Source organism: Pelophylax lessonae, assembly GCF_965119305.1.
Source record: "Pelophylax lessonae genome assembly, chromosome: 4".
Lineage (NCBI taxonomy): Eukaryota > Metazoa > Chordata > Amphibia > Anura > Ranidae > Pelophylax > Pelophylax lessonae.
The window spans coordinates 155,467,995-155,492,204 of NC_138771.1; the positions used below are offsets into that span (position 1 = coordinate 155,467,995).

Sequence of the window (24,210 nt, forward strand, 5' to 3'; positions counted from 1 at the left end):
CTGCGCAAATATGGTGTGATAAAAAATATTGCAACGATCTCCATTTTATTCTCTAGGGTCTCTGCTAAAAAAAAATATATAATGTTTGGGGGTTCTAAGTAGTTTTCTAGCAAAATGATTTTAGCTTGTAAACACCAAGTGTCAAAAATAGGCCCAGTCTTAAAGTGGATAAATGGACAACTTTGTGAAAAGTGCTACTTGAATGTTAGGCGTCTGTATGTGGCCAGGCTGTGAAAAAGTGTTACACATGTGGTATCGCCATACTCAGGAGGAATAGCAGAATGTATTTTGGGGTGCAATTTTTGCTATGTACATGCTATGTGTTAGAAATATTGCATAAATGGACAGCTTTGTGTAAAAAAAAGAAAAAAAATGTGTTTTCATTTTCTTTCCACATTTTCCAAAAACTTGTGGAAAAAAATGACATATTCAAAAGACTCATTATGCCTCAAAAATTATACGTTGGGCTGTTTGCTTTCCAAAATGGGGTCATTTTATGGGGGTTTCCATTGTCCTGGTGCTCCAGGGCCTTCAAAAGTGCGATAGGTTGTCAGGAAATTATATGTGTAATTTGTGCTCCTAGAATGCCGGACGGTACTACTTGGATGTTAGGCCTCTGTATGTGGCCAGGCTGTGAAAAAGTCTCACACATGTGGTATCGCCATACTCAGGAGGAGTAGTAGAATGTGTTTTGGGGTGTAGTTGCAAGTATACATATGCTGTGTGAGAGAAATAACCTGTTACTACGTCAATTTGTAAAAAAAAAAAAAAAAAAAATCTTCATTTTGCAAAGAGTTGTGGGAAAAAATGACAACTTCATAAAACTCACCATGCCCCTTATTAAATACCTTGGAATGTCTACTTTCCAAAAAGGGTTCATTTGGGGGGGTATTTGTTCTTTCCTGACTTTTTAGTGTCTCAAGAAATGAGATAGGCCTTCAGTACATCAGGTGTGGTCAAGTGTGATAAATTTTCAATGATTAGCACCATAACTTGTGGACTCTATAACTTTCACAAAGACCAAATAATATACACTTATTTGGGTTATTTTTACCAAAGATAAGTAGCAGTATAAATTTTGGCCAAAATTTGTGAAGAAAAATTACTCATTTGCTAAATTTTATGACAGAAACAAAGAAAAATGCGTTTTTTCACAATATTTTTAGTCTTTTTTTTATTTATAGCACAAAAAATAAAAAACCCAGTAGTGATTAAATACCATCAAAAGAAAGCTCTATTTGTGTGAAAAAAAGGACACAAATTTTTTATGGGTACAGTGTTGCATGACTGAGTAATTGTCATTCAAATTGTGAGAGCGCTGAAAGCTGAAAATCAGTCTGGGCAGGAAGGGGGTGAAAGTGCACTGTAGGCAAGTGGTTAAGGAGAGAAGTGGATCCTGGACTCCACATGTCTTATTTGTCCGCAAATTAAAGTCTGAAGCTTATCTTAGAAAAGTTAACCTAACACCATCTGAAGTATATTTACAGTACCACAGCTACAGTAGACCTTGTAACTATGAAGCTATGTGAGCGTGTGTGTCACCTGCACACAAAACTGTAAAATGTAAACTGAAGGATGTTGAAGTTCTGTTTGCACTGGGGCTGTCACAAAGTTATACATGTGGAAAACCTTTACTTTTAATTTTTTTTGGCAAGAAAAAAAAGCAAAATATGATAAAAGGGGTGTAATGGAGCAGTTTAGACTTCATTTTAAAAGATTGAATGATGTTATTAGGAAAATCCATGTAAAGCATATCAAGGTGGCACTGATGACCTATGTAAAACTCAAACAATTCCTGCGCTTGGATAAGGGTATACACTATATTACCAAAAGTATTGGGACACCTGCCTTTACACCCACAGGAACTTTAATGGCATCCCAGTCTTAGTCTGTAGGGTTCAACATTGAGTTGGTCCACTCTTTGCAGCTATAACAGCTTCAACTCTTCTGTCAAGGTTGTCCACAAGGTTTAGGAGTGTGTCTATGGGAATGTTTGATTATTCTTGCAGTAGCTCATTTGTGATGTTTGGCACTGGTGTTGGAGAGAGGGTCTGGCTCGCAGTCTGCGCTCCAATTAATCCAAAAGGTGTTCTATCGGGTTGAGATCAGGACAGGACTCTGTGCAGGCCAGTCAAGTTCCTCCACCCCAAACTCGCTTATTTAGGTCTTTATAGACCTTCCTTTGTGAACTGGTCCAAATCATTTGGCGGAGGGGGGTTTATAGTGTGGGGTTAATTTTTAGGGGTTGGGCAAGGCCATTTAAATCCAGTGAAGGTTACTCTAAGAGTCGGTTAACACTAAGGCGATACAACTCCTTACTACTTCGAGGGCCACTTGTGCATTACCATGCACCACGACTTCGGAGCGACTTGCAGGGACTTCACATAATGGAAGTCTATGCAAGTCGCTCCGAGGTCGCCCCGAAGTAGTACAGGACCCTTTTTCTAAGTCGGAGTGACTTGTGTCGCTCCTATTAGAACAGGTCCTGTAGCGGTCAATGGACCGCGAGGGAGCGTGACTTGTCAGGCTGACAAGTCGCGCTAGTGTGGACCAGCTCTTAAAGTGATTGTAAAGTCTGTTTTGTTTTTTTCTATTAAAACAACAAACATGGTATACTTACCTCCTCAGTGTAATGGTTTTGCACAGGGCAGCCCAGATTCTCCTCTTCCTAGGTCCCTGGCTGCAGCTCCTGGCCCCTCCCTGCTGTTGAGTGCCCCAACAGCAAGCAGCTTCGCTATGGGGGAATCTGAGCGGAACTGCAGCTCCGTGTATCCATTCAGGCACGGAGCTGCCATTCGGCCCCACCCCCTCTCTCCTCTGATTAGCTAACGAAGCTTGATTGACAGCAGCAGGAGCCAATAGCGCCGCTGCTGTGTCTCAGCCAATCAGGAGAGAGAGAAACAAAGAAAGGGTGCACCGACCTAGCGCATTATCCTCAATATAAGGCTTTTATTCAAGAAACACTTAAAAGTGGCTACTCACAGACATAGATGTAAATATATCATATCGAGCTCAGTTGCCCAAATGTCCGGATTAGTCCATATGATCGTCCAAGACCAATGAGATGACGGCTGACGCGTTTTGAGGCTTCAGCCTCTTCCTCAGAGCCTCAGAGTGGCTCTGAGGAAGAGGCTGAAGCCTCGAAACGCGTCAGACGTCATCTCATTGGTCTTGGACGATCATATGGACTAATCCGGACATTTGGGCAACTGAGCTCGATATGATATATTTACATCTATGTCTGTGAGTAGCCACTTTTAAGTGTTTCTTGAATAAAAGCCTTATATTGGAGGATAATGCGCTAGGTCGGTGCGCCCTTTCTTTGTTTCTTTGCCTTTAGTACCGGTGGACTACCCCAGTCCGTTTTGGGCAGCAAGACCCCAGCCATCCGAGAAGCCAGGTGTGAGTCCCGTGAGGAGTGTGGTCGGGGGGGCTCGAATCCCAAGCGCAGGAGAAAGGTGTTTTCACCTTATTGTTTTCTTTGAATCAGGAGAGAGAGTCCTGGATGGCTGAGGCACTCGTGGACATTGCTGGAATGAGATGGGGCTCAGGTAAGTATTGATGGGGGGGGGGGGCTGAAGTGGGCTGCTGCTCATAGAAGGCTTTGATCTTAATGTGTAGAATGTATTAAGATAAAAAAACCTTATGACTTTACAACCCCTTTAAGGCGTCAGCATACAAAGACATTTTGGACAATTTCATGCTTCCAACTTTGTGGGAACAGTTTGAAGTTGGCCCTTCCTGTTCCAACATGACTGCACTCCAGTGCACAAAAGTCCATAAAGACATGGATGAGCAAGTTTGGGGTGGAGGAACATGACTGGCCTGCACAGAGTCCTGACCTGAACAACTATGAAATGAATTAAGAGCGCAAACCCAGACCCTCTCTCCAACATTAGTGCCTCACCTCACAAATAAGTTTCTGGAAGAATGATCAACCATTCCCATAGACACACTCATAAACCTTGTGGACAGCCTTCCCAGAAGAGTTGAAGCTGTTATAGCTTCAAAGGGTGTGCCAACTCACTATTGAACCCTACAGACTAAGACTTGGATGTCATTAAAGCTCATGTGTGTGTGTGTGTGTGTAAAAGCAGGTGTCCCAATACTTGTGACAATATAGGGTATGTTAGCAGTCAGCAACAATAGGCCGATTACACACCATAAACAATATACATAACAACAAAAGAGGGTGCAGCACTAACCAGATGTTCAAAAAAATGTAACGTCTCTAATGTTAAAATCACATAAAATTCCAAATGTAAAATTGATAGCGTGAAAATCCCCACACCAGCTTCTGTGGAATAGACATACAAGCACACTTGTCACCTCTGTGAGGGGGGCAAGCCTGCTTACCAGGACCTATTGACCCTCAAATTATAGAGAGGTCAACAGCAGCATGATAGGAATCTAAGGCCAGATGAAACATCCAAAATTCCGCTATGATCATCGCATCATCCGTCACTGCAGGCTACTGGAATATGCAGGTCATGTGGTCATCCAGCAGGAAGATCCGCACCTCCAAAGGTGTAAACAAAACCAGTAGTGATACTTCAGAGGAATCTAAATGACACAACCATAGTGCAATATGTCTATGAAGCTAAAACCGCTATTTATTCAGGGGATTTACACTCACATGCAATAAAAATCAGAAAAAGCATAACAAACGAATTTCAAAGATGGCCACGGCAAGTAGCGTGTTTATGTCATGCGTTCCAGTCTCGCTTCATAGACGTATTGCACTATGGTTGTGTCATTTCCATCCCTCTGAGGAAGTGGTTCTCAATTCCTGTCCTCAGGACCCACTAACAGGCCAGGTTTGTAAGATAACTGAAATACATCGCAGGTGATATCATTTGCTGCTCAGTGATTGCAGTATTCTAGTCTGCATCTCCCCAAGGTAAAACTTAAAATCTGGCCTGTTAGTGGGTCCTGAGGACAGAAGTTGAGAACCACTGCTCTGAGGTATCACCAGTGGTTTTGTTTACACCATTGGAAATGCGGCTCTTCCTGCTGGCTGACCACATGACCTGAATATTCCAGTAGCCTGCGGTGACTGCTGACCTACTTCAACTGCTAATTTAGTATCCTGGACTAAGTATCAGATCAGGATTGGGGACTTTCACTGGGTGCAAACTTATTCTGTCAGATTGGATTAGCATAACAAAATTAGCAATGGAGAATAGCTGTTGGCTAAACATTATGCAGTCCACAGGGCTTCAGTGGATGGAGCCATAACAGACTACATTCAACCAAGGAGTTGGCAGTTATTGGACTTGGTGAACTTTCTGCAGGCTGACAGCGCTCATGAGTATTTTAGTGAAAGTGGCCTTTTTCTCTTAAGGCTGGAGTTCAGCTTTAAGCAGACCTAAGGAAAAGACGCTTACCATACTTTTCAAGTCCTCCTGTCTCAGAGCTGGAAGCTGCAACTCTAATCGACAAAGGTTTTGAAAACGTGCAATAAAGTCACTGAGCACGGAGGATGGTTCACATACTAGAAGAGCCCAGAAGTGATCTGCGATTAGAAACAGAGAATTGGTAAATCAACAAATCTGATACACCCAGGATGTGAAAACATAAAGGGTTAAAGGGAGTTGTAAAGGCAGAAGGTATTCTTTATCTTAACCATTTGCCAACCGGGCCATAGCCAAATGACGGCTACAGCGCGGTCGGCTAGTTATGGGAGGGCGTACAGGGATGTCCTCCCAGAATTGCGCTTCCAGTGCCCCATGGGACCCGGTGCATCACGGATCGTGGTAAAGGGCCAATAACAGCGGCCCTTTACCACGTGACCGCTCCGTCCAATGACAAAGCGATCGGTTGTCAACAAACCGACGCATGTCTAGTTCAGTTTTCTCCTTGCATGCTGAACATAGCGATCGGTATAGCTTGCGAGGAGAGGAGGGAGACTGCAGCACTGCTCATCCCTGCCTTATTTGTGCCTCAATCGTGTCTAAGTCATGCCAATCTGTGTCAAATCATGTCCTATCCGTGGTCAACAGTGCCACATCCGTGCTCACCCGTGGCAGTGCCCTACAGTGCCTCACAAAAGTTTAATGGGTAGCTAGGAAATAATATTTGTAATTTTATGTCCCTAGAGCACCTGACGGTGCTCCCTGAGTGTTAGGCCTCTGTATGCGGCTAGGCTGTGTAAAAGTCTCACACATGTGGAATCGCCGCACTCAGAAGGAGTAGCAGAATGTATTTTGGGGTGTAATTTTTGCTATGTACACGTGTTAGAAATATCTTATACATGGACAACTTTGTGTAAAAAAAAAAAAAAATGAATTTTCGTTCCATATATATTTCAAGAACTTGTGGAAGAAAATGACAAGTTCAAAAGACTCATAATTCCTCCAAGATTATGTGTTGGGGTGTTTGCTTTCCAAAATGGGGTCATTTTGTGGGCGTGTCAATTGTCCTGGTGCTCCAGGGCCTTCAAAAGTGTGATAGGTTGGGGTGTAATTGCAAGTATGCCTATACAGTGTGTGAGAAATAACTTGGTAATGTGACAATTTTGTGAAAAAATAAAAAAATCTTTTACAAATAATTGTGGGAAAAAATTACAACTTCAAAAAACTCACCATGCCTCTTACTAAATAACCTTGGAATGTCTAATTTTCAAACAGGGCTCATGGGGGGGGGGGGGTATTTTTACTTTCCTGGCATGTTAAGTGTCTCAAGAAATTAGATAGGCCGGCAGTAAATCAGGTGTGATCAATTGGCACCATAGCTTGTAGACTAAGTACTTAATTTTGGGGGGGGGGGGGGGGTAGCAGTATAACTTTTAGTCAAAATATATGAAAAAAATTACAAAAATTTGCAAAATTTTAAAACCGAAATGAAGAAAAATTCATTTTTTTTACAAAATGTTTGGTCATTTTTTCAATTATAGCGCAAAAACAAAAAAAAAACCTAGTGATGATTAAATACCACTAAAAGAAAGCTCTATTTGTGTGAAAAAAAGGACAAAAATGTCATATGGGCACAGTGTTGCATGACTAATTGTCATTCAAAATGTGAGAGCACTGAAAGCTGAAAATCAGTCAGTCAGGAAGGGGGAATAGGTGCCCAGTGGATAAGTGGTTAATGCATTCTATGCATGAAGATAAAAAGCATTCTGTGTGTAGCAGCCTCCCCAGCACCCTCTAATACATACCGGAGCCCCATCTCTGTCCAGCGATAACCATGAGTCCCTCGGCCATCAGGGACTCTCCCTCCCAATTGTCAGTTAGCCAATCAGGAGAAAGAGGGTGGGGCCAAACTGCAGATCCGTGTCTGAATGGACACACGGAGCTGCAGCTCTGCTTGCCCCCATAGCAAACTGCTTGCTGTGGGGGCACTCGACAGGAGGGAGGGGCTAGGAGCAGCGAAGAGGGACCCGAGAGGAGGAGGATCCAGGCTGCTTTGTGCAAAACCAACTGCACAGAGCAGGTAAGTAGAAAGTTTGTTATTTATAAAAAAAACAAAAAACAAAAAAAAAACTACAAGATTTTACAATCACTTTAAGGGGATTTGCAATTGAGGACCTTGACATAGTCCTGACAATGGCTCTTTCCATGAAAAGGACCAGAAGATTTTTTTGTGAACCTTTTAAATTGGTAGAATCTAAGTACTGTGCAAGTCTTTCTGGTTCAGACAATAAAAATCACTATCTGGAAAAATAGAAATCAGGACAGCAACGAGGCAATAACAGTACGCGCTTAAAATGGATCTTTTCCAGCTTACATGCATAAAGTGTTTGTTCACATTTACACCCTCCCCTTGGTCCCCACTGTACTTGGCACCTGCAAAGTTGAGCTGTCATTGCCCACGCAGCTGGTCCAGGGGTTTGGGGATTTGATCAATATTTTAAAAAGGTCTGTGATTGTGTAAATCATCTTAGGAAAGTAAATTTGCCACATTGGCACCATTCTAGGAGAGGGTCATTTGAAAACAGCTGTGAATTTCTGAAAATGTTTTTATATACTGCTCAAAAAAATTAAAGGAACACTGGATATCTATACTGATATGGACTGGGTAATGTGTTAGGAATTAAAGGATGCTACATCGTTTGATGGAAATGAAAATAATCAACCTACAGAGGGCTGAATTTAAAAACACCCTGAAAATCAAAGTGAAAAATTTTTGCAGCAGGCTAGTCCATTTTGCTGAAATTTCATTGCAGCAACTCAAAAATGGTAGTCAGTAGTTTGTATGGCTACCCACGTGCTTGTATGCATGTCTGACAACATCGGGGCATGCTCCTAATGAGACGATGGATGGTCCTTGGGTATTTCCTCTCAGATCCGGACCAGGGCTTCACTGAGCTCCTGCACAGACTGAGGTTAAACCTGGCGGCGTCAGATGGACTGGAACATAATGTCCCAGAAGTGTTCTATTGGATTAAGGTCAGGCGAGCGTGGGGGCTATTCAATGGTATGAATTCCTTCATCCTCCAGGAACTGGCTGCACACACTCGCCTCGAGTCCAGCCATTTCCGTGCACCAGGAGGAACCCAGGACCCACTGGACCGGCGTAAGGTCTGACAATGGGTCCAAGGATTTCATCCCGATACCTAATAGCAGTCAGAGTGCCAATGTCTAAGCTGTAGAGGTCTGTGCGTCCCTCCATGTATATGCCTCCCGAGACCATCACTGACTCACCACCAAACCGGTCATGCTTAACAATGTTACAGGCAGCATAACATTCACAGCGGCCTCTCTAGACCCTTTCCCGTCTGTCACATGTGCTCAGGGTGAACCTGCTCTCATCTGTGAAAAGCACAGGGCGCCAGTGGCAGACCTGCCAATTCTAGTGTTCAACGGCAAATGCCAAACAAGCTGCCAGGCAGTGAGCACAGGGCCCACAGGCCATCCTCATGAAGTCTGTTTCTGATTGTCTGGTCAGAGACATTTACACCAGTGGCCTACTGCTGTCATTTTGTAGGGCTTTGGCAATGCTCACCCTGTTCCACCTTGCACAAAGGAGCAGATACCGGTCCTGCTGATGGGTAAAGGACCTTCTATGGCCCTGTCTAGCTCTCCTAGAGTAACTGCCTGTCTCCTGGAATCTCCTCCATGCTCGAGACTGGGCTGGGAGACACAGCAAACCTTCTTGTAATGGCACGTATGGATGTGCCATTCTGGAAGAGGAGTTGGACTGCCTGTGCAACCTCTATAGGGTCCAGGTATCGCCTCATGCTACCAGTAGTGACACGGACCCTAGTCAAATGCAAAACTAGTGCAACACAGTCCGAAAAGATGTAGGAAGAAAAAGTCATTTGGCCTCCACCTGTAAAACCATTCCTGTTTTGGAGCTTGCCTTATTGTTGCCCATTTAGTGTGCCTCTTAATTTCATTAACAGCAAAGCAGCTGAAACTGATTAACAACCCCCTCTGTTACTTAACTGACCAGATCAATATCCCAGGAGTTTGACTTGATGCTATACTCTGATTAAAAAGTGTGACTTTAATTTTTTTGAGCAGTGTATATTGAGACACATGTATTTCATGGAAAATGACAGATGCACACAAACTCCACCAAAAGCCTTACCTGGACAGGGACTGTCTGGCCAAAAGCAGAACTTTTCATGAGAGGTCTTTAGTTCTTCTTTTAGCTCCACACAACGCTGCTTATCTGAACACAAAGTCATAAATTCAGTACAGTTTCTTTTTTTAATCCATATGCCTGCGGTCAAAAACCATAAAGAATCCCTGGTCCCACATAACACACAAATTACCAATGAAACAAGATTACATTTGCAACAATCAAATAATGGGTGGATATAAACCCTTCACGGACAATAAAAATTAGACTGACCAGTAACTTGTTTTTCGATAATCTTTAAGGTCAGCACCTGAGAGATTGTAGCTCCGCCCACCAGACACAGGATACGCTTCAACTTTAGACTTTAAAATAGGGTTTTCCCCCACAGAGCCTCAGTTGTAGTATAGTACCTTCAGCCAAGCTGAAACATTTAAGCACAATAAAATACAGCAGGGTCAAGCAACCGTTGCTGTCCTGAAAGACTACTGGAAAAAAAGTTACCAAGTCTAACTTGAATTTTACCAAAACATCTTTCAAGACAACCTGAGAGTATAATCAAGAACTAGGAAGAGACAACACCTTGCCTTGCAGACAACAGATTAGATCTACAATGGCGAACAGAAGTGGATAGGCTTGACCACATCGCCACTTTGCAGATTTGTTCCGGGATGGCTCCAGCCCTTTCTGCCCAAGAAGCTGCAAAAGCTCTAGTGGAGTTAACATGGTTCCCAAATGAGGGAACCCAATTCATCCAGACATAAGCTTCTATAACAGCCATCTTTAGCCACCTGGCTTTGGACCCCTTAGTGGTCGTCTGACCTTTCTTGGCTACAGCAAACAAAACAAAAAAGGGAGTTCTAAAGTCCTTGGCTACCTCCAAGTAACGCAACACAAGTATGTCCAATATATGAAAACATTCCTCTTTACCTTCTGACAGATTTGGGCAAAACGTTGGTAGGGCAATATCCTGGGAGCAGTGATAAATAGAAGAAACTTTCAGAAGAAATCCTGAATTTGTCCTTCACCACTTGAGTTTTGGAAGATTTTACCCCCTTCATGACCAGGCCATTTGTTACTTTTTAGCACTGCGCTACTTTAACTGGTAAATTGTGCAGTCAGGTATCGCTTTACCCAAATGAAACATAATTTTTTTCACAAAAATAGAGCTTTCTTTTGGTGGTATTTGACCACTCCTGGGTTTTTATTTTTTGCGATATAAAAGAAAAAAATATCCAAAATTAAAAATAAAAAACAATATTTTTACTTTCTGCTACAAAACACATCCAATAAAAAAATAAAAAAATATCTTTACAAATTTGGGCAAAAACATATTCTGCTACATGTTTTTGATTTAAAAAATCTCAATAAATGTATAAACTGATCGGCTTGCGTGGAAGTTATAGTGCCTACAAACTATGGTATATACAGGGGGGAAAATATTTATTGGATTCCCTGCAGGATTTTGTATGTTTGCCCACTTACAAATAAATGAATGGTCTAATTTTTACCATAGGTGCAGTCTAAATGATAGAGACAGAAGAAAATCAACCAAAAATCCAGAAAAAAAACACAATACAAATGTTATAAATTGAGTTGCAGTTCAGTGAGTAAAATAAACGGATTTTTGTAAAATCTTACCGTAAAATCCTTTTCTCTTAGCTCATTGACAGACGTAGTCCTCGTTGATTCAACACACTCGGGTTATGCTGCCCTCCACAGGAGTAGGACTAGACAGGAAAGAAAATACTCTGGCCATACCCTAGGGGCAGTCCCCGAGGGTATATCCTCTCTCTCTGCTACAGCAAATCAGTTATGTCACAAAGCAGTGTTTAGAGAATTTAACCCAACCCAACTCAAAAACAGAGGGGCGGGTACTACGTCTGTCAATGAGCTAAGAGAATCAAATAAAGAGAAATATTCAGGGCTGGACTCTTGTACACACCACTAATAAATAGACCAGCAGCTAAGCACTCAAGGGCAATATCTCCAAAACACCTTCTGAATACATAATAGAAAAATAGTGCAGCGCAATCCTAGTGGTAAAATAATAAAATCATGCAGAGTCCCAGTGTTAATAGGTGTCCATATAAACAGATAAAAGTCTCCAGTGTAAAGTGGTCCTAGGGCAATTCCATAAGGTGCTTGTCTCCACGAGTGCTCATGCAAACTCTGCAGATATGCGCTGTTATTTTCTTCAAAAATGTGAGTTGTTTACTTATATGGATTAAAGAGTGCACGCCGGCTTGCAAACTCTGCAGATATGCGCTGTTATTTTCTTCAAAAATGTGAGTTGTTTACTTATATGGATTAAAGAGTGCTTGATTACATACAGAGAGCATTAGATCGTTCTTTCTTTTCTCCTACACATATTGGTAACCTTGTTTGAGGAGCTGACAGTGCATCGGAGGTGTAATCATTTACTACGCTTAAGGAAGAAAAAAACCCTCGAGGTAGAGCACCGGTCTCCTCAAATTGCGGCCTGCAAAACCTTGCGGCCAAATGAGGCATCCGCCGATGCCATCACATCAATCTTATAAAATTTTGTAAAGGTATGTACCGACGACCAGGTGGCCGCCTTACATACCTGGACCAATGACGCCTGATGGCGATAGGCCCAGGAAGTACTGAGCGCTCGAGTGGAGTGCGCCCTAACAGGGAACGGAGGATTCCGACCCTTAATAGATTAAGCGTGTACCACCATCTGTCTGATCCATTTGGAGATAGTCGCGGCAGATGCAGGCAACCCCTTTCTGGGGCCATCCGGGATCACAAAAAGTGAATCCGTCTTACGGAACGATTCCGTCGCCTTCAGGTATACCCTGATTGCCCGAACCACATCCAAGGAATGCAACGCATGTTCCCGATGATGATTGGGCTGAGGACACAAGGAAGGTAGTACAATATCTTCATTCAGATGAAAATCTGAAACCACCTTTGGAAGAAAGGATGGCTTAGGATGAAGCACTACCTTATCCCTATGAATCACTAAGTATGGGGACTGGCATGATAATGCAGCCAGTTCTGACACCCTGCGTGCAGAAGTGATAGCCACCAAGAAGGCTACCTTCTGGGATAAAGTAAGCAAGGGAATCTCCCTGATGTTTTCAAAAGGAGGTTTCTGTAGAACCGACAAAACCAAATTAAGATCCCAGGGCGGTAAGGGCGCGCGGACTGGTGGAGCCAGGTGCCGCACCCCCTGGATGAAATTCCGCACCAAGGACTTAGTAGCTAAAGGTTTCTGAAAGAAGATTGCTAATGCTGAAACTTGACCCTTGATGGTGCTCAAGGCTAGTTTCTGCTCAACCCCTTTTTGCAGAAAGGCCAATATTCGAGTCACCGAATAGGTACGTGGAGGAATCCCTAAAGATTCGCACCACGGGATATACGTCTTCCATGTGCGATAATAGACCTTGCTGGAAGTCGCTTTCCTTGCTTTAATAAGGGTAGGAATAACTGAAGCTGACAACCCTCTGTCCTTCAGTATCTGGGTCTCAATGGCCAGGCCATTAAAACCAGCGACTGTAAAGCACGATGGAAGATTGGTCCTTGAGACCGCAGACACTCCCTGAGACGAAGTTCCCAAGGAACGTCCGCGACTCGCATGACCAAGTCGGGTAGATCGGCTTGACGAGGCCAGCCTAGAATTTCTAGGACCACTGGCGCTGACTGGATCTGAACCAGGCGGCCCTAGAGCTATCTGGCCCCGACCATCCGACAAAGTCTGATCGTTCTCCGTTCCCACACATTTATCAGATACCTGATTCCTATCAGGAACGGTGATCTCTCCTGGTTGAACCTCAGGGACCGAAGTCACCCGGCTAGAGGCTTCTTGGTCTGTCTGTTCAACCGGATCCGATTCTTGTGGGGAACTGAGACTAATCTTTGGAAAAGGTAAAGAAAAAGATCTGTTCAGGGAATGGTAACTACCGCTCCCTGTAGTACTTAAATGTTGGGAGGGAAGAATCGCACCGGTAGCAGTGGTCGATGCTCGATCTAATGCCCTGAATACCGGTGAAAACGTCCCCCCACCCTCAAGCCGGGTGGGGGGGCGCACCTTCAGGCTGTGTAATCCTTTGCTTCAGGTTTGGCTGAGTCGGTCTTTTGTCTGTCCGACCAGCCCTTCTTGAACCCTCCTGGAGGAGCCTTGCCTTTCCCGCTTGTTCCAGTCGGGCGCACAAACCCTTTATGGGCGGTAAAGAAAGGTCCCCGCTTGTTAGGAGGTCCTTTAGCTTTAGCAGCCTGTGGCAAGAAAGTGCTCTTGCCCCCAGTGGCATCCTTAATGATCTCATCTAGGGTGGCCCCAAATAGGCGATTCCCCTGAAAGAGGAGATTCGTTAAGGTCTTTTTGGAACCTAGATCCGCTGACCAGCATTTTAACCACAGCACACGTCTGAGGATTACCGCTGACATAGATGCATGCCCTAATAGGGGGGTAGCATCCAAGGCTGCGTCACAGACGAACTGTAGTCCTTGTATGATCTGTTCCATCAATTCAGATGTTTCCTGGGGGATATCTTTCCCCTTCAGGTCCTGGCGCACCAATCTCGCCCATTCCGTTAGTGTCTGGGAAACTAGACCAATGACAATTACTGGTCTAAAGGCTGACCCTATCAGGGAAAAGATAGTGCGGGACTCCGCTTCTACCTTCCGATCCACCGGGTCCTTAAAGGACGAAGTGTCCTCCACTGGAATAACCGTGGCTTTATTCAGTCTGGAAATAGGTGGATCCACCACTGGTGTTACCGTCCATTTCTTAATGAGGGATTCCTCAAACGGATAGCGTCTAGCAATACGCTTGGAAATAGTAAAAGGTACGCTTAGAATGCTCCCATTCTTCTTTAATTTTATTACCAAAACACTTGGGTACAGGAAAAACCTTCACCGTTTTGGTGGGTTTGTTAGTACCAAAGGGAATCTCTGTTTCAGTTGCCTCTGCCGGTAAAACCTCAAGTCTTAAGGTTTCCCGAACCGCCACAACTAGTGCGTCCACCAATGCTTCTTCCCGAATTATGGCGGAAGCATGAACGTCCTCCTCACTGTCTGAAGGAACTTTACCTGAGACAACAGCCCTTGCAGAGGGACCTGCAGCTGCAATGACCATCTCAGAATCTGAGTCTGAAGTGTCAGATGATATAGGGGTAGGCGGGGGTCGCTTTCTTGACCCCCGTTCCTGACAGGCCGTCTCCACCCGAGCCACCAAAGACTCCAAAACTGCTGTAAATGCATCTATACTCTGTGCACCGGCGGGTCCCGCAGCCCCCTCGAGGGAAACAGGTGGGGTTACCTGTGTGGCAGGGTCCATGATAATTCCAGTTACTACCCGGAAAAAAATCAATCCAAAACAAAATAAAACTTTTTTTTTTTTTTCCAGACCCCCAGCGCCACAAAGCCCCTCAATGTTACCTGCTTAGGGACCCCTATCGAGCGAGAGAGAGAGAGATAGACCCCCAGGCTCACCACTTGATGCTCAGAGTTTACTGCAACTTGTCTCAGCACTGTCTAGAACAGACAGGAAGTCTCTTGGCTGGCTGCCCGGGAGAAAGGAGGCGGCTCCGCCCCTCTGTACGCCTTCCGGCGCCTCCCCTAGCTCCACGAGGTGTTTGAGTCACCTCAAACATGGCCGCCCCCATGCTGGAGACACGAAGCTACGCCAAAATGGCGGCCTCGTGCGATCTACCAGAGAATGGCGGCGGCCTCTTACAGAATAGCGGCGTGACTGCAGAGTATCTCGGCATCAATAGACCTCTCTCTACATGGTGATCCGCATGGCCGGCGGTACCGTACCCTGGCGGACCGCGTGGCCGTCGGGAGGCATGCTTTTGCTGGAGGAATGACCTGGAAAGCAGTGTACATGTCCTGTGGCTTCTGACAGGTAGGATACCATATCTATCACAGTAAGATTCTAGTACTGCCACTGATTACAATCATTTAAACATACTTGCAATTAGATTGTCAGCTCCCAAACCAAGCCTCCTGGCTTTTTATACACAAAAATCCCACTCAAATAGGAGAATCTGTGCTATGTTATAGGATAGAGGGGAACCCATCCTTACCATACAGAGAGGGGCCCGCGTTCACCACAAGACCCGTCAGGGGAAAGGGGGGAACATACTACTCACCATACCGGAACCAGGCGGGCGCCAACTCCTGACAGTACCCCTCTCCACCGAGGTGGGAGGGCTGTCGACCAATATGGACGCCGTGACTCATGGTCTTTGGCGTTTCAGCGAGACGTTTAACTCGCAGGGTCAGTCCCCGTCCAGTGGGACTATGTCGCGGCCGACCCAGCGCGGAGCTATGGCCTGCACGCGCTCGCAGGCTGAACTGGGGTGACCACTGGATCTCAACATCCAGCCCGTCGCCCAGTTCAGCTTTCTTGCTTGAAGATCTCACAGGAACACTGGAGAAAAAAGCTGTCTAAAAATCTTTCTAAGAAAAAATCCTGCCAGGACCGAAGATCCCAGCAAGGTATCTAGGTCCTTACTCCTGACTAGACAGAAAAAAACTGATTTGCTGTAGCAGAGAGAGAGAGGATATACCCTCGGGGACTGCCCCTAGGGTGTGGCCAGAGTATTTTCTTTCCTGTCTAGTCCTACTCCTGTGGAGGGCAGCATAACCCGAGTGTGTTGAATCAACGAGGACTACGTCTGTCAATGAGCGACAGAGAAAATGGGATTTTTGACTGCAAAATTCATTGCTCTGATGTTCATTGACGGACACAGCTACTGATATTCTTAACCATTGGGTTGCACTGCCCCCTACAGGAGTAGGACACTAGGCAGAAAAAAAAAAAAAAATGGCTACGCCTATGGGCAGTCCCAGGGGGTATATGTCAGAGAAACAGCCATGCTGCAACTGGCGACTCTGCCAGTACTTCCAATGGCTGCAATGGACTCAGGCCATAGACTCATTGTCAGTGAAATGGCTGTGCTGCAAACTGGTAACTTTGCCAGTACTTCCCATGGCCGCAATGGACTCAGGCCATAGACTAATTCACTGGCCTATAAAAGGGCTCTGCTCAGCCCATCAGATTGCTGGATTGTCTTCAGCTCTTCCTGTTTCCTGTGCATTGCTACTTCCTGGATTCCAGTTTGACCCGGCTTGTTCCTGACCTGTCTGCTATCTCTCCTGGCTTTGACCCTCGGCTTCGTCTGACCATCCCTGTTCCAGTTTGGCTCTCCCGTTATCTGATCTCGGCTTGGCTAACGGACTTGCTTCCTGTCTACCTGCCCTCCAGTACCCGATCTTGGCTTCCCCACGGACTTGTCTGCTTCTGGCTTTCCTACTATACCTTTGGCTTGCACCTGTTTCAGCTTCCTGTGTTTGACCCCCGGCCGGTCTTACACCTACTGCCTGGTTGTTCCTGGTTCCTCCTTGGACTGTCCGGTGTATTCCTGCCCAGCACTCTGCTAGAGACCGCCTGTCTACCATCAGGACCCTGCCGGCAACCAGTGCTTCTGTGGGCGCTACACCCTCTGTCTCAACCCCAGGGGTGTGCCGCACTCAGCCGCAAGGGGAGCCCTCTCTGCATCTCGGCCTCGGATCAGGTACGTGACAGTATACTTACTTCCTCTCTCTGCTATAGGTACTCAGTTTTGTTACAAGCAGTGTCAGAATAATTACAACTCCACAGAGGGCTGGGTGCTGTGTCCGCCAATGAACGTCAGAGAAAAGGATTTTACGGTAAGTCAAAAACCCCATTTTCTCTTTCATTCATTGACAGACACAGCTCTTGATTTTCTTAACCATTGGGACGTCCCAAAGCAGTGTTAAACATGAGGGGTGGGAATAACGAAAAGAAACTCCCAAGGCTAACTATAGTCAACCAGGTCAACAGGAGCTCAACCAAAACAACTGGAGCTCACCTGAAAAAACAATTCACCCTCAAAGGAGGACCAAGTCCTCTAAACAGCAGCCTGCAAAACCTTGCGGCCAAAGGAAGCATCCGCACATGCCAACACATCCACCTTATAGAACTTTGTGAAAGTGTGCACTGATGACCAAGTGGCAGCCTTGCAAACCTGCGTCACTTACGCCCGATGACGGAAGGCCCGGGAGGCACTGAGCGCCCGAGTAGAGTGCGCCTTGACAGAGGAAGGAGGAACCTGACCCCTGATGGAATAGGCCTGAATCACCGTCTGTCTGATCCATCTGGAAATGGTCACAGAGGAAGCGAACAACCCTTTCCGAGGCCCATCTGTGAGCTCAAACAGTGAGCCTAATTGCCCAGACCACATCCAAGGCATGCAAAGCAATTTCCTTCGGATGTTTTGGCCTGGGACACAGGGAAAGCAACACTACAAATGAAAATCAGAGACAACCTGAGGAAGGAACGACGGACAGGGGCAAAGAACCACCTCGTAACTGTGAACCACCAAGTAAGGTGAAGGACAGAATAACGCCGCCAATTTCAACACACTGTGTGCAGAGATAAAAGCCACCAAAAAGGTCATCTTCTGGGACAGCGCAAGAAGGGGAATCTCCTGAAGATTCTCAAAAGGAGGCTTCTGGAGGACTAAGAGAACCAAATTGAGATCCACAGGCACCAACAGAGACCTCAACTGGAGGGGCCAAGTGCCCAACTCCTTGAAAAAAAGTACGTACCAGGGAGTATGTGGCGAAGGGCCATTGAAAGAAGACCACTAAGGCCGACACCTGACCCTTGATAGTACTCAAGGCCAGCTTCTGCTCAACCCCCTGTTGAAGGAAGGTCAAGATCCGAGCCACCGAAAAAGAGCGAGGATGAACTGGCACAGTGCAAGACGCAGTCAATATACAAATTATCAGTAGAACTAGATTGTTTCCTTTATTTATATGACCACCGGGGATCCGTGGAGATTTACCAGGAATTTCTATGTTGTGATCGGACCCATTTGTGGATGGTTTATTGGCTCTGTGACCCCTAGTGGTCGAGCTTGTTCAGGTGAGAAGCAGTGTGTTCTTTGGTTTATGGGTTGTATCATCATGGAACCCCATTGCATGGTGTTAGCATTCATCTTTTTTTCACACAAGGCTCTTCTCTGCTTGCTTACCAGCTATTAACTTTTATTTGGACTTTTATTCATTGGACTTTTTAAATAATTGTATTGTTTAACATTTGTCATTTGATTCTTTTATGTGCTGCACTTTTTTTTTTCTTTTGTTTTTCATCTTAAAAAGGAATTTGGTTTGACCCACAGTGTTCAGCAGCAGCAGATTTGTTAATATTTTATTGTGTGATTGATCGTGCGCTGAATATTATCTTCCATTTATAAATCAGATACTGACCCCCACGGGGCCACCAGCGCATCCGTGGCATTCGGCAGAGGATCCTGTGACCAAACCACAAACCTCGGGCACCATTTCTGTTGCGCTGGGACGCCAACAGATCCACCTCGGGGATTCCCTACCCGAGACATAACTGATGAAACACCTCCGGATGAAGGGACCACTGCTCTTGGTCCAACGCCTGCCGACTAAGGTAATCGGTCTGCCAGTTTTCCACCCTGGGAATGTGTACGGCTGAGAGGGCTGGAACTAACCATTCTGCCCACCTTAGAATGCCGACTACCTCCAGAGCCGCCAGGAAACTTCTTGTGTCCCCCCTGGTGATTGACATGAGCCACGGCCGTGGCATTGTCCGATTGAATGCGCACTGGACATCCCTGAAGACGATCCGTCCAATGTTCCAGGAACAGTCTGATTGCTCGGAGTTCCAAGACATTGATCAGTAGTCTGGACTCTTCCAGTGTCCAAATCCCCTAAGAAGAATTTTTCCCGGGGACGCCTTCCCAGCCGGACAGGCTGACATCCATGGTGACCACTGTCCAATACTAAGGAAGGAAGGATTTTGCCCAGCCGAAGCACAAAGCCACCACATCAGGGACGCTTTAGTTCCCCGGCTCAGCTAGATCAGATTGTCCAGAGGCTGCGGAATCTTGTCTCATTTGGCCAGAATCTACGGAACTGTGCAAATGGAACTGAATCGAAGTTAGACACCATCAGGCCCAGCACCCGCATGCAAGACCGGATTGATGACGATCTGCTGGACAGCAGGAGAGGAATTGCAGCCTGCAGTTTCTAGAGTTTGTCCAGAGGAAGGAGCACTCTGGCTAAGGCCGAGTCCTGATTTAGACCCAGATAGTCTAGCTTTGTGGATGGAACCAGAGCAGGCTTCTAAAAATTCAGAATCCAGCCAAACTCCCTCAAGCTCGCATGGTGATTTCCAGGTTTTCCACTAGAGCAGTAAGAGACTCCAATCGCAGAAGGAGGTTGTTCAAGTAGCCCAGTACCGCGATCCCCCATTGGCGTAACAATGCTAGCACCGGGGCTAACTTCTGTGAAGACCCGAGGAGCAGAGGCGAGACCAAACACCAGAAACCGATAATGCTCTTCTCCCACGCCAAAGTGGGGGAAACGCTGGAGACATACATATATTGGAATGTGAAGGTAAGCGTCCTTGATGTTGGAGGCAAGAAAATCCCCCTGACGCAGGGAAGCCACCACAGAGCGGATGGACTCCTTTCTGAACTTCTGCACCCGCACAAAGCAGTTCAGCGCCTTGAGGTCCAGAGCTGGACGCACCTTGCCTTCCTTTCTGGGGACTGTAAACATGTTTGAGCAAAACCCCTGAAAAAATTCTCAAGTTGGAACCATCACCTTTTAAAGTAAAAGGTCTTGCACCGCCCCAAAAAGAGCCTGTAAGTGGACCGGGGACAGTCGCACGTTTGAATGAAAAACCTTACCGGAGGGTATTAACGAAACTCGATCTTGTAGCCATACCGAAGGACCTTGTGGACCCACTTGTCTTGTACCAGGGGAGTCCACGGGTCCGGGAACCAGCGAAGATGTCCCCCCACCCCAGATACGGGTGAAGGCACACCTTCATGCTAAAGTGGCCTTGTCCACAGGTCTGGAGAATCCCGCTCTTGACTTGCCAGACCAAGTTCGCCTGGATCCTCCAGAGCAGGCCCCGAAGGGCTCCAATCCCTTGTCAGTCGACACTGAGGGAGGAAAAAATTTGAGCAGAGAAGGAGGGCCCACGTCTACGAGGAGGGTCCTTGCCCTTAGCAGCCTGCGAAAGAAAGGTACTCTTCCCCCCCTGTGAGACCTTTAATGATGTCATCCAGAGTAGCACCAAGCAGGTGATCTCCTTGAAAGGGAAGAACAGTCAAAGCCTTTTTAGAAAACTGGTCCGCAGACAAGCATTTGAGCCAAAACACACGCCGAAGGACCACTGCCGAAACAGAGAGCCGAGCCACTAGGAAAGCCACATCCAAACAACAAGCATCATAGATAAACTGCAGCCCCTGGACCAGCTGGTCCACCAGCTCAGCAAAGGCAGAACGGACTCCTCCTCCAGGTCACCACGCAAAAGCCTAGCCCATTCGGTCAGAGTCTGCGACACCAGGGCAATAGTGAATATCGGCCACAGCCTCCACCTTCCTGTCAGCCGGATCCTTAAAGGCCAGGGACTCTTCAACCGGAATCATGGTTGCCTTGTTTAAATCTGGAAACCGGAGGATACACCACCGGTGGAACAGTCCACTTCTTAAGAAGGGACTCCTCATAGGGGTATCGCCTAGCAAATTACATAGGGACGCTTTGGTAGTCCCCACTCCTTAGAGACAACTGTGTCAATATAGGGGGGTTAAGGGAACACCTTTTTCATTCTGGATGGCTTGTGAGTGGCAAAAGGAACCTGCACTTCCGTCGCAGCTGCACCTGCCATCTTTAAGTCTCACGCACGGCTACAATCAGTGCGTCCACCAGCGCCTTTTCGTACACAGTTGCAGAAGAGGAGGAATCTGCAATCACTATCTGAGGATTCAGGGTGACCCATGTCCGCGGTGGCCAAATCAGATTCAGGATCTTATGAGACAGATGAGGCGGGGGACGCTTTTTCCCAGCCCGTCAACCAAAAGCCACCTTCACCTGGGACACAAAGGACTCCAGGACCGCCGTCAGTGCATAGATGGAGGGATGGGACCAAGAGGGCCTCGCAGCCTCAGAGAGGCTATAGGGTGGGGAGATGTGCTCCAAAGACTCCATGATTCACCAGGGGAACCCCACAAAAAAGTGTAAAAACACTGCTAAGAGACATCCCCCACTGCTCTGGCAGCCTACCTGGTTGCCAGTCACAGAGCACCTATCAATCCTCAGCAGAGAGGGAGAGGAACCCACCAGACTCACCTCCCCACCAGGCAACACAGCCCCCAGGAGAATCTCCACTGCATGAAAGGATCCAGGAGTAAGCACCATGGGATGGGGAGGGGCTCTTACCACCAAAAACACCGCTCAGAAGGCTCCACGGACATGGCAGCTGTTGTTTTCTATGGCAAACCACAGCAAAATGGCCACCCCGCACAAGGCTACAACAAAATGGCGGCCCCGCGCAACACTACAAGGCTCCCAGGGACAAAGGAGGAATCCCTAGGCCTCCAGGACAGGCCCAGGCAGGACAGGGGGCCCCTGGCAGGAGCCCCCACCATTTACAGCCCCCCAGCACAGCCAATCGTCTGATAGCCAGTGGGGCATCCCCCCCGCCCCCATCACCAGGATAGTGCCCGTCGCCCACTCCGGCAGTTGATTGTAGATCTCACAGGAAAAATAATCGATCTAAAAAGAAAAAATGAGCCAGGACCAGAGATCCCTAGGTCCTTACTCCTGAATAGGCAGTCAAAAAAAACTAAAGTAAAAAAAATGAATATCTATAGCAGAGAGAGGAAGTATATACTGGGACTGCTCATAGGCGTAGCCAAACTTTTTTTCTGCCCAGTGTCCTACTCCTGTGGGGCAGTATAACCCAATGGTTAAGAAGAGCAGGAGCTGTGTCCATCAATGAATGAAAGAGAAAAGTATTTGATCCCCAAGCAAAACATGACTTAGTTCTTGGTGGAGAAACAGAGGTAAGACATTTCTTGTGGTTAGTGACCAGGTTTGCACACATCTCCGGAGGGATTTTGGTCCACTTTTTTTTTTTACAGATCTTCTCTAAATCCTTAAGGTTTCTTGGCTGTCGGTTGGCAGCTCTAAGTTTCACCTCCCTCTATAAATTTTCTATAGGATTAAGGTCAGGAGACTGGCTAGGCCACTCCATGACCTTAATGTGCTTCTTCTTGAGCCACTCTTTTGTTGCCTTGGCGGTATGTTTTGGGTCATTGGCATGCTGAAAAACCCCTGCATGACCCATCTTCAGTGTTCTGGCTGAGGGAAGAAGGTTCTCAAAGATTTTACAATACATTGCCCCATCCATTAGCCCCTCAATGCGGCAAAGTCGATCTCTACCTTTAGCACAGAAATAGCCCCAAAGCATAATGTTTCCACCCCCGTGCTTGACTGTAGGGATGGTGTTCTTAGGGTCATAGTCAGCATTTTTTATTCCCTCCAAACACAGCGATTCCCCCTCCTCAAGAAAGCACATGTACGGTCATGCCAATCAACATTTAAATGATTCAGAGAAGTGTGATCAGATGAGACCAAATTGAGCTCTTTGGCATTAACGCGACTCGCTGTCCAATTCCAAAAAATAAGGTCCACTAGTTGTCGACAAGAAGAATTGCCCCAAAAATTGTAAACTCTCAAAGCTTTACTGTAAGTGTCCCTAGTTACTTTGCAACTTACAAGAAGAGTAGAAACTGGCAACTCTGAAAACCCTCTCTTTTTTTAAGAGCTGCTCCTCCGGACCCAAGCTGTGAGGCCTTATCTGGCTCCCTTCAGGTAGCGACTTGCCACTTGCGAGATCAACTGAAAAGGGGGAAAGGAATAACAAAGATGGAAATCCCAGGGTTGTGCAAAAGCATCTTTCCCTTAAGTACAGTGCTTTGCGAAAGTATTCCGCCCCCTTGAACTTCGCGACCTTTTGCCACATTTCAGGCTTCAAACATAAAGATATAAAACTAATTTTTTGTGAAGAACCAACAACAAGTGGGACACAATCATGAAGTGGAACGAAATTTATTGGATATTTCAAACTTTTTTAACAAATAAACAAAAATTGGGCATGCAAAATTATTCAGCCCCCTTAAGTTAATACTTTGTAGCACTATCTTTTGCTGCGATTATAGCTGTAAGTCGCTTGGGGTAGGTCTCTATCAGTTTTGCACATCAAGAGACTGAAATTTTTGCCCATTCCTCCTTGCTAAACAGCCCGAGCTCAGTGAGGTTGGATGGAGAGCGTTTGTGAACAGCAGTTTTCAGTTTTTTCCACAGATTCTAGATTGGATTCAGGTCTGGACTTTGACTTGTCCATTCTAACACCTGGATATGTTTATTTGTGAACCATTCCATTGTAGATTTTGCTTTATGTTTAGGATCATTGTCTCGTTGGAAGATAAATCTCTGTCCCAGTCTCAGGTCTTTTGCAGACTCCATCAGGTTTTCTTCCAGAATGGTCCTGTATTTGGCTCCATCCATCTTCCCATCAATTTTAACCATCTTCCCTGTCCCTGCTGAAGAAAAGCAGGCCCAAACCAGGATGCTGCCACCACCATGTTTGACAGTGGGGATGGTGTGTTCAGGGTGATGAGCCGTGTTGCTTTTACGCCAAACATAACGTTTTGCATTGTTGCCAAAAAGTTCGATTTTGGTTTCATCTGACCAGAGCACCTTCTTCCACATGTTTGGTGTGTCTCCCAGGTGGCTTGTGGCAAACTTTAAACAACACTTTTTATGGATATCTTTAAGAAATGGCTTTCTTCTTGC

General features: G+C 46.1%; 1 protein-coding gene across 1 annotated transcript in view; it reads right to left on the reverse strand.

Moving 5' to 3' along the window:
• Positions 1-24,210, reverse strand: part of ZC3HC1 (zinc finger C3HC-type containing 1) — a 76,802-nt gene that overhangs the window by 32,670 nt on the left and 19,922 nt on the right. Inside the window, exons 4-5 of the mRNA XM_082256828.1 lie at positions 9,535-9,618; positions 5,388-5,515 (exon numbers count right to left, since the gene is read on the reverse strand). Coding sequence (XP_082112954.1) covers positions 5,388-5,515; positions 9,535-9,618 — 212 coding nt within the window. The remainder of the gene's footprint in view (positions 1-5,387; positions 5,516-9,534; positions 9,619-24,210) is intronic.